Here is a 17,437-nt window from a genome sequence, read left to right on the forward strand (position 1 = left end):
CTAAGGGGCACCTGTAGCTACCTATGACAGGCAAGGGAAGTAAGGGAGAAGTGACAGCTGGGCCAGCCAGCACACTTGCGGTGCGGTTCGGCAGGGGTTTGTAGGTTCATGGAGGGCGGGGTCTAGGGTGCCAGGACATCTGTGCCTATAGGCTCCTGTGATGTAAATACGGGCCTGCTCTTAAGTTCCCACTGATATACACTATATGGTAAAATACATGAGGGTGCTTCGTCTCTGGTTCACTTTAAAAAGAACAAACCTCTAATATAAGAAAATAAAAAATTTGAAACTTTTTTATTATATTTTTTTATTTTATTTTTTTTTACAAAACACGACCACGAAGTACTGGGGTTGCATAGAAATTCTGTTCTACATAAGTGAAAGGGGCAAAAATATGTGCTGCAAAAGTCATTTTTAAACTACAAATAGAGTTATCTCTTAGAGAGAACTTTGAAGATCTTTGGGTTATGTTTTACCTCCATAAGCATAAACGGAGACAAAACCTGTTTACGTATTTATTTTTGTAGTCAAGGGACTTACTAGTTGTGTTGTGGCAGAATTAAAAAATTGACTCTCAGGACTTTGTTTTTCATTTCTTAACATTGAAAATGAAAAATATTGTTAGTTTTCTTTGTGCATGAGTTGCTTTATATTTAGTGATCATGGCTCTATTTTACTGGGTTCCTTCTTGCTTTGATGTCTTACTTTCTCTTTCAAGGGACACACCCTGATCCATCAGCCCGCTTCTGTGTGCTGAGAAAAGATGCCAGCAGTAGCTTTGGTTTCCATCTGTGTACGGAGTTGAGCAGAGAAGGTCACATTGTGCGTCAGGTGATCCCTGGAGGCCCCGCCCATCTTGCAGGACTAACAAATGGAGACCAAGTGCTACAAATCAATGGAGAGTATGTGCATGAACAGGAGCACCTAAGGGTGAGACGACAGTACTAAACAGCTTTATACAGAGTGAATATGACAATGCATAGCTCCCAACTGTCCCTCTTTTGGAGGTACAGTCTCTCTTTTTGGGAGCTCTGTCCCTCTTTCCTCCTCATTTGACCCTCTTTCAGGACTTTGTCCCTCTTTCCATGTAAATATATATATTCCTCTACTAAAAAATGTGTTCGACTCTAAACTTTATTCCCATATATTACTAATTTTAAAATGTTAATATGAAGGAAAATGAACCAGGATAGAAAGTACCAATGTGGTTTGAATTATAAAACACATTTTTCTTATAAAATCTTTATGGTATGCGTAACTAGGGGTGTGGCGGGGGCATGGCTTAAGTGTCCCTCTTTCTCATTTCAAAAAGTTGGGAGGTAAGATAATGTGTTCTCGGTATTTTTAAAGTGAGTATAAAGGCAGAAAAAGAATTCAGATATTTACCTATGGACAGGTAAGGCTCTAGATCCTATAGAGCCTTCCTGCCTTCTTTGCTCCGCTCATTCCAGTGTTGTCACCTCTGGTTAGAGTACTTGACCAATTTTTCGAATACACGTCTGTGAGTCTTTGGAAGTACTCGGGGAAGAGTGCTTCTGAAGCCACCTGAGGCAGAAGATTAAACTTGGGTGGCTGCACTGGAATGAGGGGAACAAGAGAGGACAGGTCTCTATAGGATCTAGAACCTTCCCTTCCAAAGGTTTTTTTTTTTTTTTTGTTTGTTTTTTTTTGGGGGGTTCTACACTCACTTTACATATATTTCCCATAGTTTAAATATGTCTTTAGGTAGCTGCAGGCCCAGATTTACATTACGGGAGCCTATAGGCCCAAACGTCCTGGCTCCCTAGACTTCGCCTTCCATGAACCTACAAACCCCCACCGAACAGCATCGCAAGTGTGCTGGCTGTCCCAGCTGTCACTTCTCACCTACTTCCCTTGCTAAGGTAGTTAGTTACCTATGTCAGACATTAGGTATCCAGAGGTATTGAGTAGCTAGTGGTGCCCCCGAATGAAGGAAGATCTCGTCAGTGGAATATTGAGAGCTGGAGGAGTAACCTCTCATTTATGCTCTGCTAAGGGCTCTTCATAGGGAGGGAGGCACTAAGGGAGGGGATACAGCCGCCTTTCCATCAGGCGCCTGTAGGCATGTGCCTTATGGTAAATCCGGTCCTGGGTAGCTGTAAGATTACATACAAGATACTTGACTTGCTACGGGATTCCTAAGTGATTTAGCAAGGCTGGTCAGGTTTTGTTAAAATGTAAGTAGGTTGCCTGGGTCATATCAGTGCTTATCAACCATATTCTGGGCTGCTGAGAGGTTACTGAAATACTTGTGTGATTACAGTGACAGATTTTTGGAATTAATTCTTTTTGTACGGGATTTAGTGCAAGAAGTACTCAAGGTGTAGGATAATCTATTGCCGGATTATGAACCAGCCCCTAAGTGTACCAAATGTTTGTGCAAATTATGGTAGATGCATTTCTAATTCTTTGAGAGAGTACCATTCCACTGCCAAATTAAACCTGTATATTTGAAAAGCTTGCTGCAGTGGGATCTGTACTGTCAGCTGTGTAGCCAGTGCTGGTGTATTGGTAAGTGGTGGGTGGACATGGTGCAGTGTGAGATGCCCAGGCATTGGTTTCAGGGATAGGTGTCTCAAAGCAATCACTTTGTGGAGTCTGATTTTAAGGTCAAAAGATTTTTATGTGATAACTGGTGACAGTTCTACCTAGTGTGTTTACATATTCTTATACATTCTTTCTGACCTGATAATTCTTAATAGGTTAATTTCCTTTCCTAACCCAGATTAAGGCTAGTTACACACAAGGACGTTGCGTTTAGGGGACGTTATAGGGCACATAACGTGCACCTAACGCAAAGCCTGGTGCTCTCTGGTGTGGACGTCGGAGTGAGCCGCGTTGTGCAGCTCACTCTGGCGTCCGTGATGCGTACTCTTGGACGCATGCGTCATCACGTGGTCCCGCCTGGCCATTCGCCGCACAGAGCGGCCGCTCCAGGAAGTAAACACTGCACGTCACTGAGTGCAGTGAATATTAATTAGCCATGTTCCCTGCCGCTCTCCCCTCCTCCCCAACATGACTGAGCATGTGCAAACAGTCTAACGCGGCTTAGCCGCGGAGAACGCACAGCATGCAGCACTTTGCTGCGTTACAATGTGAACAGCCCACTTGTGTTACATTGCTGTGCGTTGGGGGAGCGTTACAGGCTGCACTAACGTGCGCCTGTAACGTCCCTGTGTGCAAGAAGCCTAAACCTATTTATAAGTAGTCAAGACATTAAAAGGACATCTGAGGTGAAAATAAACTAATGAAAGAAACAATTGTGTCTATCCTCCTTCTCCTAAAAATGACTTTTTAAGATATTCCAGTTTTATTTTCTATTTAAATTTACTTAAGTTTTTACTGTTTTATTGTCTTTGCTCAATGACACATTCATTGAAGTTTGCCAGAGCTAAAATCTATTAACTCTTTTTATCTCTTTCCTGCTCTCAGAAGCCATTTTTTGCTAGGAAAGTGTTTTGTAGTTTTAATTTCTTCTTAGTGAGTGTCGCACTGTAGTCTGACCCAGTCCTTACACAGATAGGAACTGCTACTTCTATACTGCCATTTACATACCTGATGTTTTAACTCTTTCAGGCAGAGAAAGGAAAAAAAGGAACACAGCATAGTTATTTGTGTGCTTGGCACTGTACATACAGATGTCTATCTCATGTCACCTCGGGTATCCTTTAAATGCAGTTGCTTCTGGGGAAAAAAGGACCCGAGAGTGCTATACTCCAATAACCTGTTCAAGTGCCTTGGAATGTCATTTTGGCATGCATGGAATAAATTTGTGAAGAGAGATAGAGAGAGCACTGCTCCTTTAACAGCCATTTAGCCATTTATTGCGGTATGGGTAAGCACAGGTACAGCGGGGAGAGGGGGAGCCTGAAAGCTGTTTCGCAACCTTGATGCTTCCTCAGAGGCAGTAGTAGTGGTTCTACTGCCTCTGAGGAAGCAACAAGGTCGCGAAACAGCTGTCAAACTTCCCTCATCCACTGTGCCTGTACTTAGCCATACCTCACTAAAGGGCTCTTAAAGGAGCAGTGCCCTCTCTGTCTTTCTTCACAAGTTGAGTATTCTACTGAGGAGCATGCTGCCTGTGACCCCAGTGAAACAGTCTGCTCGTACATATGGAATAAGCTGAACTTTGTTCTACTTTTTGCATAGGAAAACTATTAACTGTCCGTGTTATCGGTGTGTCCTGTACATCTTGTTTTCTCAGGTAGTACAAAAGGTGAAGTATAGTGGGAACCATGTGTCCTTAAGTGTTATTGATGAGGCTGGCTATGAAAGACTGCGTGACAATGATGTTCCAATCCAGTCTATCCTTCACAACAGTCTTCCGGAGTCTTGCCCCCGGCCTCGACTCTGCCTTGTACGGGATGAAGGTCGGGGATTTGGCTTCACTACAAGTATAACAGGTGGTAAGCAATGCTTCATACAACTTCAGTAAGGTCCAATATTAATAGAATTAATCTGTGGCAGTTTTATCTGCTCGTGTGCAAACACAGTTCCAGAGCTGCATGTGCTGCAACAGTGCTAGTCACAACACAGGGCTAAGGTCAAAGTTCAGTAACTTGGAATAAGCCATATGGTGTTCCTAGTTAACCTATGAAGATTCATAACTACTAGGAATTTACAAAAAGGATGAACTGAGCCAAAAGTTCCTTTTCAAAAAACACTGCAAAGTACAGCTTTGCCAACTTAACCCTTTCACGACCAGACGGCTCTTGCCTCTTAATGACCAGAGCAGTCCGTTCCCTATTCAGTCCTGTGATCACTGTGATTGGCGAGGACGGTGTGAGTGCGTGAAATCTGTCCTGTCAGAGCCGCACAGCCATCAGCACGGTCCGGAATATAAAGATAGGAAACCCTTAAATATGATTGCTTCCCTTGTCCCCAATGCAAAATCTATAAGGACCCTCATCCATGGACAGCTGAACTTGCCAGATGCTTGTTACAGTTGAGCCTCCTAGCTGCTGCCCACAAGCAGTGGCGGCGCTACAATGGGGTATGCTGGGGCACTGGACCCTCCTTAGAATCACTGTGCTCCTCTGAGTGCCCCCCTGATCAATAACATACAGTTAACTGTTCCCAGGCTCCAACAGCATACAGTGAATAGGAAAGATTATGTAAAGAACTCTCCATGTTAGCCACAGTCTATGTACCAAGGGTCTTATCTATTTGCAATAAATACCTCACAATTCTTCTTGCAAAATCCCTTGTATTTAATTCCTATTATTGCTGAACTAGTTGGCCTTAATTTTATCATCTGAGGCAGACGATATCTAAAGCTCGCCATACAATCATTGATTTTGAACACCCTAATGGGCCCCACCAACTGGCCACCGTGCCCCCCCCCCCCCCCCGCCCCCCCCCCAAAAAAACATTTGAAGCTGGAGCCACCACGGTCTTCAAGTGCCTTTTGGCTGCAATTTAATTTACTAACCCCCTGCATATTAACCACTTAAGGACTCAGCCTTTACCCCCCCCCCCTTAAGGACCAGCGTGTTATTTTATGATCTGTGCTGGGTGGGCTCTGCAGCCCCCAGCACAGATCAGGTTGCAGGCAGTGCGATCAGATCATAAATAGTACACTTCAGCGCGAATTCACTTGTGTCCACCACCGAAAACACCATAAAAATAATACGCTTACCAGATTATCACAGACCTTAACTACAGGGTCTGCAATATGGCTTAATGAGGTCAGCAGCAGGTGTCTTCGCAGCCGGCCTCCTCTCCAGACAAGCCGAGCAATCTAATCCTCAATTGCAGTATTTCACCAAAAATGAGGCATGCAAAGAGACAAACGCACATCTAAGCTTATCTACAGCGATTTTAATATCTCATTTAAAAAAACATAAAGGTTTTTTAAAAAGTCACTCACATCTGGGCCCTTATGACAGGGACCCACAAGGAAAAACAGCACTTAAAACATAAGACGCCGTCCAGCCACACGTCCGCCTCGTCCGACCGGTTTCACTGTCAAAGTTTCATCAGGGTCCCTGATGAAACTTTGACAGTGAAACCGGTCGGACGAGGCGGACTGTAAACCTTTATGTTTTTTTAAATGAGATATTAAAATCGCTGTAGATACGCTTAGATGTGCGTTTGTCTCTTTGCATGCCTGATTTTTGGTGAAATACTGCAATTGAGGATTAGATTGCTCGGCTTGTCTGGAGAGGAGGCCGGCTGCGAAGATACCTGCTGCTGACCTCATTAACCACCCTGGCGTTCTGATTAAATCGCCAGGGTGGCTGCGGGAGGGTTTTTTTTAAATAAAAAAAAAACTATTTCATGCAGCCAACTGAAAGTTGGCTGCATGAAAGCCCACTAGAGGGCGCTCCGGAGGCGATCTTCCGATCGCCTCCGGCGCCCAGAATAAACAAGGAAGGCCGCAATGAGCGGCCTTCCTTGTTTTGCTTATATCGTCGCCATAGCGACGAGCGGAGTGACGTCATCGACGTCAGCCGACGTCCTGACGTCAGCCGCCTCCGATCCAGCCCTTAGCGCTGGCCGGAACTTTTTGTTCCGGCTACGCTGGGCTCAGGCGGCTGGGGGGACCCTCTTTCGCCGCTGCTCTTTTCGCCGCTGCTCGCTCAGGCAGCACACGCGGCTGGCAAAGTGCCGGCTGCGTGTGCTGCTCTTTATTTCATTAAAATCGGCCCAGCAGGGCCTGAGCGGCAGCCGCTGGCGGTGTTGGACGAGCTGAGCTCGTCCAGACCGCTCAGCTGGTTAAGCCATATTGCAGACCCTGTAGTTAAGGTCTGTGATAATCTGGTAAGCGTATTATTTTTATGGTGTTTTCGGTGGTGGACACAAGTGAATTCGCGCTGAAGTGTACTATTTATGTTAATTGAAGACGTTTTGCTGAGACGTTGGACTTTGGCTGCGATATATGTAGTGTTCCACATGTTAAGATTTGCTTGGCTGCGCTGATATTGTATTTTGATTATAGTGCGATCAGATCGCCCCCCTTATTTCCCCCCCCCTATGGGGATCATGTGCAGGGGGGGTCTAATCGCTCCTGCCTGCCTGGGTGTTGCGGGGGGGGGCACCTCAAAGCCCCCCTCCGTGGCGAAATTCCCCCCCTCCCTCTCACCCCTGGCGATCAGGGCTGCACAGGACGCTATCTGTTCTGTGCAGCCTGTGACAGGCTGTTATCTGTCACATGGCGGCGATCCCCGGCCACTGATTGGCCGGGGATCGCCGATCTGCCTTACGGCGCTGCAGCAGCGCCGTTCAATGTAAACAAAGGAGACAAACGTCTCCTGCGTCTACATTTAGTCTGCGAGCCGCGATCAGCGGCTCGCAGGCTATTCACGGAGACCCGCTCCGTGATCTAACAGGAAACGGCTGCTCGCGCGAGCGGCCTTTCCTGATAAATTACGGAGGCACCTCCAACTACCACTTTGCCGCCGCACGGCAAGTAGTTAATGTTGAAACCCAGTGGCATAAAAACCATGACATGGAAGAGATGTTGCAGGCAGAGTATGAGGCAGTAAAACACACTTTTTGACTGGCTTTTTTTTTTTAAAATCAAACGAATAAGATCTCAGAATTTGCTCTCAGAAGCAGGTCCCCCCTCCCCCCCACAAAAAAGTCAGACACAAAAACCAAAGCATTTATATAACACTTACCTTTTTGACCATTATTAATCATCTGTCTTACAGTAGCTCTGTATCCAGTCCATTTTGCAGGGACAAAGGTCTCTAGCACAGGAGGCTGAAGGTGGTGAATTCATCACCTGGCAGCTGACCCGGGCACTGGTCCGGCACTTGCTAGCGCTTGGTGGTGGAGAGATGGCCACCGCACTGGGTCACATCTGAGCGTGGCTGTGGCCAAGCTTAGACAAGTTGTTTCTTGCTGCTGTATAACCCCACCACATGTCAAACCCTGATACGTGTGGGGTTACAAACAGTCTTCCTGGGGCTGAAGAGCCCACCCAGCACAGATCAATGAAAATTACTGCGGTCCTTAAGTGGTTAAACTAAATACAAACGTTTTAACTCATACATGAACATTATGGAAAATGCAAGTTGAAAATAAACTGTGAAAATAAACAATTTCATTCATCCTACTCATATGATGATGGGGGGGATCCTGTCACTACCCAACCTGGGGGGTGCCTATCACTACCTAACCTAGGGGGTCCTTGTCACTACCTAAACTGGGGGGCTCCTGGTGCTACCTAAACTAGGGGGCACCTGTCACTACCTAAACTATCCAGGCCAGCCAGCCCAGCATCACCACCAGTGAGGCCAGCATTTACTTCAACCAGCCAAGCACAGCCCAGCATCGCTGCCATCCAGCCAGGGCACAGCATCGCTGCCATCCAGCCAGGGCACAGCATCGCCGCCAGCCAGCCAGGGCACAGCATCGCCGCCAGCCAGCCAGGGCACAGCATCGCCGCCAGCCAGCCAGGGCACAGCATCGCCGCCAGCCAGCCAGGGCACAGCATCGCCGCCAGCCAGCCAGGGCACAGCATCGCCACCAGCCAGCCAGGGCACAGCATCGCCACCAGCCAGCCAGGGCACAGCATCGCCGCCAGCCAGCCAGGGCACAGCATCGCCGCCAGCCAGGGCACAGCATCGCCGCCAGGCCTTTCAGCCCACACATCATCCCCAATCCAGCCAAAAACAGTATTGCCAGGCACAGCAGCCAGCAGAGGAGATTTCAGAAGCCAGGTGAGAGGTGTCTACCATATTAAGGGGGAATTCTGCCTATTTATGTGAAATGCTGTCTATTTATGTGGCTCATGACTGCTGAATTTGTCTTGTTTGGGGCCTCATTATTTGTTGGAGGCCTCATGATTGCTGAATTTGTCTTGTTGGGGGTCACATGATTGCTAACTGCGAGACTATGGAAAAAGATGAAAAATCATCATAAGAGACAATAGCATTAAACCTACTTTTTTAGCTTTTTAAAACAGAAAATAAAACTGCGTGGGTCCAAAAAAAAAAAAAAAAAATACATTTTTCAGGAGTAGGATGGATGAAATTGTTTATCTTCACAGTTTATTTTCTACTTGGATTTTCTATAATGTTCATGTATGAGTTAAAAGTTTAAATTGCTGTTGCCACTTTGCGATACGTGACTTTTGGGTTGCAGTTTGCGCACTCGGCCTTCAAAAGGTTTGCCACCACTGTCCTAATCTAATATCCCACCATCGCTAAGTTCATGTAAATTTGTCTCCACTTGTGACCACACCCACATTCTGGTCCATGGCCACACCCATTTTTCGACTACGCCCACCACACAACGTAACCCTCATATTTTTCGGCGTGCTACGCGTGCCACACGACTTCACCCCAGTTTTCGACGCGGTGTGCTACACGTGCCACTTCTTTCTCTCCCCCCGGGTCGGTGACGTCATCCTGCCTGGTCGCCATGGCGACGGGGGAAGCCCTTCAGGAAATCCCGTTCTTTGAACGGGATTTCCTGATTAAAGATCGCCGGAGGCGATCGAAGCAGGCGGGGGGATGCCGCTGTACAGCGGCTATCATGTAGCGAGCCCTAGGCTCGCTACATGATAATAAAATTTTTTTTTTTTTAAAATAGTGTTGCGCTGCCCCCTGGCGGTTCCTAATAGACCGCCAGGGAGGTTAATGTACCTGTAGAGTGTGACCGTGTCAGTTCCCCATCAGGTTCGCTGAGTCGGACCATGCAATTGGTGAATTTATGTATCGCAATGGTAATTGGTCACTTTTTGAACACTCTGGGTATATAAAGGTGTTTTGTGTCAGTTGACATTTGGTCAGACAATTCGGCTTGATAAAGGGGTGGCTGCCCTGAAACGTTGCCATGTTTGCTGTTATGCTGTGTTATATTTAATTGAAGACAATAAAAGAGCAAAATACATTGGATGGTGCCGGTTCATTCCATTTTCATTGCAAGTAATCCAGAGTGCAGCTGGCTCTACCGAGGCACTTCCGGAAGCATTATAGAGGAGTGCTCCACTACTCTCTCGCACAATATCCATTTGTGCATACATGTGCTTTTTGTTTGTTTTTTACATTTGTGTATGGAGTTTCTCTTTTTAGGTTTTTTTTTTTATTGGCCAAGTGATTTTCTTATATAGTATATACTCTTTTGACAGGTGTCCGTGGTACATTCCTTGTCATGGTGGAAGAAGGAGGTGCGGCAGAAAAGGCTGGTGTTCCAACTGGCGCTCGTCTTTTTGAAGTCAATGGTGAAAGTGTCACAAGCTTCACACTGAGTCAGCTGACTAAGAAGGTACCATTTTATACACTAAATAATAGAATAAAAATCCAGAATGACTAAAGCATTTTTTATACAACAATTTACACTTACAGTGTAAAGTAAATGTAGAATATTATTAGATACCAGAAAAAAAAATCTATCATTTGGCACACGAATAAGGCGAGCAAGGTTGCAAGGAGCTTCAAGCTTTAGTTGCTGCCACCTACTGTACCTAGTTTTAACCTGACAGGCTTTGGACTAGTCCACCTTCTCATGGGGGGGGGGGGCTTCTCAGAGAAAAGTAATCCAGTGTATTTTACTATGGGACATGTATGTACTCTGGGTCTTGTATGCATGTGCACACATGTATTTGAAATTCTGCGTGTTAGTGGTCCATAAGTTAATTGCATCCATAAAATAAAGTTTGTTTTTCAACAATTATTTTGGGGAAATGCCGCCCCCCCCCCCCCCCCAAAAAAAAAAAAAATCTCAAATATAAATTTTTATAACAATAACTAGGAGTGTGTGGGTTGTATCATATACTAAAGAGACAGTGGAAAACCAACATATTTACTCTTTAGTATTTTTCAGTAATTAAATTCACCTGTATCTAAATCTACATTTTAATGGACTAGTATAATGCAGTGCTTGTATTGCTTTTCACTTCTAAGCTGCAAAGTGGTGGTCCGCGTGTCGTCCTGCTAGTCTTGGAGGCCTCAGCATGGGACGTGTATGAATCTCACAGAGTTACGCCAAGCATGGCATTAGCGGATGTGTCCTTTATACCTTACCGAGCAAGAAAACTCCACATCTGTCGTGGCTCTCAGGGCTATGGATTCCTTCTCAGGCAAGAAAAGTGCATTGGAGGACTAGGTAATTATTATTACAGTCTCCTCCATACAAACCACTCAGGTTTCAGACATACAAAGAAAGTCGTTTTTATGTACAAAATATACAATACTGTGTTGTTGTTTTTTTTTTTGTTTTTTTTTTACATATTTTTTTTGTTAAATGTTACATCATTGTATAAACTGTTATAAGTAATTTAAAACACTTTAAAAGCACATAGAAAACCTAGTGTATACTATATGACCAAAAATAAATGATTTATCCACATAATACCAACACGGCAGGACTCTACTTACAAACCATCGCCAGGTACGGAACCTGATTGTAAGTTGGCAACCGCCTGTACTATGATTGTTTGTTTTACCATCCTATAGTGCTAAATTTTCAGTACTGCCTTACAGATGTCACTGAGCTGGACTCAGGCGGTGTAGCAGGTGAGTTAATGGCATGCAGCGGATCCTTCCGCTTGCAAAATTCTGCATTCAGGTGGCTGCAGGATGTCTCCTGTGTCACCCCCCCCCACCACCACCATGGTAACACCCAGATCGGATCGCTCCTGCCGCCAACCCAGAGAGGTTTGCTCCTCCCCTTAGTGTATCTTGGAGGACGGCATAAACTAGTATCCCTCTACGTTTAGTAAGTTGAAGTAAACCTGTATTTGTATATTCAGTAGACGCAGACAGACAAGATCAATAACATTTATATTGCGCCTTTCTGGTGGACTCAAAGCCCCAGAGCTGCAGTCACTAGGCATCCTCAGTAGACAGTAGCAGTGTTAGGGAGTCTAGCCTAAGAACTCCTTACTGAATAGGTGCTGGCTTACTGAACAGGAAAAGCTGAGATTTTAACCCAGGTCTCCTACGTCAGAGGCAGAGCCCTTAATCAGCACACTAGCCTTTTATTTGGAACCAGACTCCTTGTGGGTAGAGAGGAAGGTGGCAGAGAGATTAATTATAACCCCTGGGTTATAGGACAGAGACACTGCAGAGCACGTTTACATTTTTAAAAACGCGCTCCTATTGACTTGCATAACAACATTTTTTCGAAAGATCGCCATAATTTTGCTGCGATTTTAATGCAAGTCAATGGGAGCGTGTTTTTTTTTTTTTAAAAAAGCTCCAGTTTGGGTGTTATAATTCCTCCCTCTCCCTCTCTCTCTCTCCCACCTCCCATTCTTGAAGCTTGAAAATGGACCAATCGAATTTTACCTCAGCAGGTTGAGTGGGTCTTCTTCAAGCTGCATAAATTTGCATAATGCTGCATTAAACCCGAAGTTATTTTCATCTCATTGACTATCCCTTAGTGCGAGCTGATGGGAGCCTTTAATCTGCTATACTAGTAGGAGGACAGTCTGAAGAAAAAAAATCCCGGAAACCTCTAGCTTCCAGCAACCCAAATATGTGATTACCGATCTACATTGTAAATCTTCTTCCTCTCGCATCTGAGGATAATACATGAGATCTGACTCGCTGACTCTCATATCAGCAATATAATATAATCATTGGCAACTGACAGCAGTCTAAAGCTCCTAACAGAATTTGGACTTTAGCCGGCTAAAGCGATTGTTCTGGTGGCAGTGTGCCAGCAGTCCTATGACAGCTCATGCATGTCTGGCTATGCTGCATATAGTCTTCCATTAAGATTCAGGGAGAAAATTTAGTAAACTGCTAGCCATTACCAAATCTGGCTGCAGCTCTTGCGCTTTGAGTCCGCCAGGAGAAAAGTAATATATAAATGTTATTAGTCTTGTCTAGTGGCTTATTCACACAGCTGAAACAAACCTGCAGCTAACTTCAGTCAGAGCACTTGATCTGCATGCTTGTTCAGGGGCTGTGGGCGGCTAAAAGTATTAGACACAGGATCAGCAGGAGAGTCGGGCAACTAGCATTATTTTAAAAGGAAAAATCCATATCCTTCTCAGTTTAGGTTCCATTTAAGTAAATGCAGGGCTGCCTGAGTTTTATTATTGGTACTAACTGTACATGAGCTGTTGAACCCTACTCATCCAGCTGACTTAAAACGGCAAACGTAAACGGCAGCCATATAGGGCCACTTGCTTGCATTTTGTTTACCAAAAATTTAAAGGCTATCCGAAATGACTGGAGAATATAAAGCTTTACATACCTTGGTTCTTCCAGCCCGTAGAAGTCTCTGTGTTCCCTCAACGCAGTTCCGGTGTGTTCCAGTGTTTAGCTGTCCCCTCTGTAATGATGCGGCGGGTTGTGCTTAGCTGGGAGTGTTCTGTGAATGCCGCAGTTTGGCAATCTTTACAGAGGGTGCAGGTGAACACTGGAGCACAGCGGAACTGTGTGGAGAGACCACAGGAGAGACCATAGGGTTGGAAGAAGACCAAGGTAAGTAAAGCTTTTATATACACCAGTTATCTTGGATAGCCTTAAGGATGGCAAAATATTTTCCCCAAACTTCTCCATTTAGTAAACTGCTAGCCATCACCAAATCTAGCAGAGCACCACCTTCAGCTACCATCTTCCGAGTTTCCATGAACATCTAGATAACTGAAAAACACACCTTGAATACGAACTCCATTTTCTCTGTAAGCGGTCTGATAGATCAAGCTGTATCTAGAAATACTTCAATATGTTAACAAGGCAATTTTGACCTATTTTTTAACTTTCCCTTACTTCCTGTGGCCTGTAACCAGGACAATTCTTACGTGAGCTGGATCCAGGACTGCCAGCGGAAGATGCCGGCATGTGTGAGGGAGACCGTTTGTTAGGCGTGAATGGCAAGATAGTGGAGGATCTGGAGCATGAAGACATTGTCAGTCTCATCCAGGAAAGTGGAAACCAAGTAACCCTGTTTGTTATCAGCAATGAAGGCGACAGATTCTTCAGTGAGGTAATGTGCCACATCATTTTCATGTTAGCATCATGGTGACTATATGATGTGTGTAGCAGCTATTGATGTTGAGCTGTGTGTACCTGTATTTGCATAGATAAGCACTGCAGTACAATAACCAGACATTCCAGTTAACCTGGGTTGGGCCCTGCAGATAATGTCTCCCTTTTCCTAGTGAACCAGATGGTGAGGGTTCATGTAGCAGTTGGCTGATGGTGTAATGGTTAAGGGCTCTGCCTCTGACACAGGACACCAGGGTTCGAATCTCGGCTCTGCCTGTTCAGTAAGCTAGCACTAATTCAGTAGGAGACCTTTGGCAAGTCTCCCTTACACTGCTACTGCCAATAGAGCGCGCCCTAGTGGCTTCTGCTCTGCTCTGGCGCTTTGAGTCCGCAAGGAGAAAAGCGCAATATAAATGTTATTTGTCTTATTTGTCTTGTACATGGTGTCAGTCAGAATCTCCTCACCCATCCCTGGAATAGGTGGGGTGATTCTGACTAACAGAACAGGTCCTCTGCAAGATATGACAGTCTTGCTAGCAAAAGGGAGACTTTCTACAGGGTACTTGTTTGCAACTGCTTCTGTTCTCCTTTCCACAATAATTGTATCTCCTATTCCTACCACTACTACTGTGTTTCCACCTTTTTCTTGTTCTATTACCTGTGTGCTACTCCCAATCCGATTACCTGTCCTAATCCCACCATTGTGTGTCCGTCACCTGTCCTATCGCCCATACTGTGTTTTTTCCCTCTACTCTACTCTGGACTACCTGTCCAGTTTTTCTTTTTTTTTTTGTATCCCACACTTACCTGTACCTCACCTAGCTGTTTCTGGGCAGCATAGTTAGTGTACCTGAGATGGCCATGCCTTTGCGTGCGCGGCCCCTCCGGGCCCAACTGACACAATTACCGGGACCAATACCAGAGGCACTCGGAGGACAGCAAGGGACACATCAGTCAGTGCTCATGGGGCTGGAGGAAGTCCCGGGTAAGTATAAAATCTTTTTATTTGGCTATCTCAGGTTTACTTTAAATTTGTGATGGTGGGTTTACAATTGTTACATGTGGGGAGATTCTGCCTAATCATATTTTTGGGGTTGGGGGGTTACAATGCTTAAACTGACCCTGTAGGGAGAAATGAAGTAAAAGTTACGTTCCTCAGTAGAGGGAAGCCCCTGGATAATTCAGAGGCTTCCAGAATCATTCTCCAGCCCATAGTTCCTGCACAAGGGCCCTCTAAACAAAGCCGACAAGCTATGGTCATATTTGTTGTTTGGGCCACACTCCAGTCTGTATAACTGCTGAGTAGTGTGCAAGAGTGAGTACAGTCCACACCCATGCAGTAGCATGTAGCCGCTTGTGTATGTGCAGCTTTGTGGTGCTGTGGAGGTGTGGACCATACTTGTGTATGCAGATACAGGGTGCATATTATGTCGGTGCCGCTCAGTTCGGCGCGGGGAGAGCCGAATGACGACTTTCCCCACTGCCACTAAACTCAAAGGCGGCGTTAAATACTATTCCCTGTCCGAGTTGTCACAACTCGGAGGGAGATGTAATTCGGGGTCTGGCAGCCGCTGGAGCCCCTAATTACCGCTACGCGGGGCACGCATTATAGCCTTGCTGCTATGACGGCGCTCGGCTCTCAGAGCCGCGCGTCGAAATGAACTGATCTGGCAGATACAGTCTCATAAAATTATTTGAATGTTTTCTTTATTGGTTGTGAGTTTATTAGGATGGCTGTAATGCTGCTCTGTAGAGATATGTATAAGCAGCAAATCTCTCCCTCAGCGTTAATGTTTTGGTATTTAATAACGGGCTTGTCTCTGTGTCGTCCTGTGTCCGTGCGTCAGGGGTGCCTACCTAGCATGTGCGGTGGGTGGGCTTCGGGCAGTGGTCGCGATGGGCGCTGTGCGTGTCACACGGCTGTGGATGGCGCGTTGCCTAGCGCCTGTTAAATTATACTAGCAAAAAACCTGCTGGTTTTATATCGCATGCCCACCGTCTGACCTTGGCCTGCCTTGTCCCCTCAAAAATTGCTTTGCATATTGATATTAAAGTAATCAGGACATTTATGTATTTGTTTTGTTTTTTTTCATCAGCTTGGTGTTTCCCCTTTGCTCTTTTATGAAGACCAAACCTGCTCCAATGACGCAAAAGAGTCCGCTACTAAAATATTACCAGAATCTAAAGCTATACAGGTATGGTGCCATGACTGAAAACTGGATGAATTTATCTAATTTTTATTTAATAAAATATATGCAGCTTGAAATTGGACTAATCAAGTCCCACCCAGGTTTAAACTGATTGGTCCAATTTCAAGCTGCATATAGTTGCATAAAAAAATTACATAAATTTGCATAAATTCGTACATATTTGCATATCATTGATCATCCGTAGTGTAGTATATGATCAAGGAGATGCAAATAATTCTGAGAGGTACAGACTAACCAGCAAGCTCATGGTGACCCAGAACTCATTGGAGCAGTGGTGCTCTGGGAGACATCTCGAGCTCACTCCAACCTGAATTATCGCAAATTCTTTCTGTTTTAGGAAAGCAAATTTTTGTTTTAAATAATTCTGAGTTGATACATGATTAAGCAAATGTTTTATGCAAATATATGAGGTTTGAAAATTGACTGATTGCACAAAAGCAAGGTGGGATTTGATTGGTCCATTTTTAAATTGCATGAATTTGCATAAATATTTTCTTAACCCTGCATTTATTTGATCCTTCTGGATGATCCCTAATTATGAGCTATGCTGTATGGCAGTAGTATGACTTTATTTCTAGCTATAGCAATACAGTACAGCTCGTGTGACCATTAAGGTTGCCGCGGTATACCGGTATGACAGTATACCGTGGTTTGATTGTGCATGGCAATCACACCATGCACAATCCCGTTTTAGGAGTCAGCGCATCGGTGGGGGAGAGCGGGCAGAAACTCTCCTTCCCTCGGCCACAAGCGGCTACAATCTACTTCCTCCCAGGCATCGTCGCGTTGGTAACAGCGCATCCTGTGATGTCATCACAGGGGGCGCTGTTATTAACGTGATGATGCCTGGAAAGAATGAGATAAACGACGCGTGTTGGCTGAAGGCAGGTGAGTTGTTCCTGCCCGCTCTACTCCAGCGCACACTGGGGCCACCTATACTGGAGGCAAATATACTTGCTATCTATCCTGGGAGCAACTATACTAGCTAGCTACCTATACTCGGGGCAACTAAACTAGCTATCTAAACTGGGAGGCACCTATACCTATACTGGGGACAACTACTTGAGGCACCTAGCATATACTGGGGGCAGCTATACTGGAGGCACCTATACTGGCTACATATACTGGAGGCACCTACCTAGCTAGCCTATCCTGGGTGCAACTATACTGACTACCAGTACTGGAGGCACCTACCTGACTAACCTATACTGTCTAACGGGTAGCAATATTTAGAAAGTGCTGCATGCTGTGCGTTTAGCAATACATTTGCTGCGTTGTGTGTGTTGCACATGCTTAGTAAGGTATTTTTTT

General features: G+C 45.2%; 1 protein-coding gene across 2 annotated transcripts in view; it reads left to right on the plus strand.

The window, feature by feature from the left end:
* The window catches only part of NHERF4 (NHERF family PDZ scaffold protein 4), a 31,534-nt gene that overhangs the window by 11,766 nt on the left and 2,331 nt on the right, over positions 1-17,437 (plus strand). For both annotated transcript variants that reach the window (XM_068242854.1, XM_068242855.1), the window contains exons 3-8: positions 719-930; positions 4,226-4,427; positions 10,103-10,239; positions 10,878-11,079; positions 13,718-13,914; positions 16,013-16,111. In XM_068242854.1, coding sequence (XP_068098955.1) covers positions 719-930; positions 4,226-4,427; positions 10,103-10,239; positions 10,878-11,079; positions 13,718-13,914; positions 16,013-16,111 — 1,049 coding nt within the window. The remainder of the gene's footprint in view (positions 1-718; positions 931-4,225; positions 4,428-10,102; positions 10,240-10,877; positions 11,080-13,717; positions 13,915-16,012; positions 16,112-17,437) is intronic.

This window comes from Hyperolius riggenbachi, chromosome 6 (assembly GCF_040937935.1).
Source record: "Hyperolius riggenbachi isolate aHypRig1 chromosome 6, aHypRig1.pri, whole genome shotgun sequence".
In the NCBI taxonomy this organism is placed as follows: Eukaryota; Metazoa; Chordata; class Amphibia; order Anura; family Hyperoliidae; genus Hyperolius; species Hyperolius riggenbachi.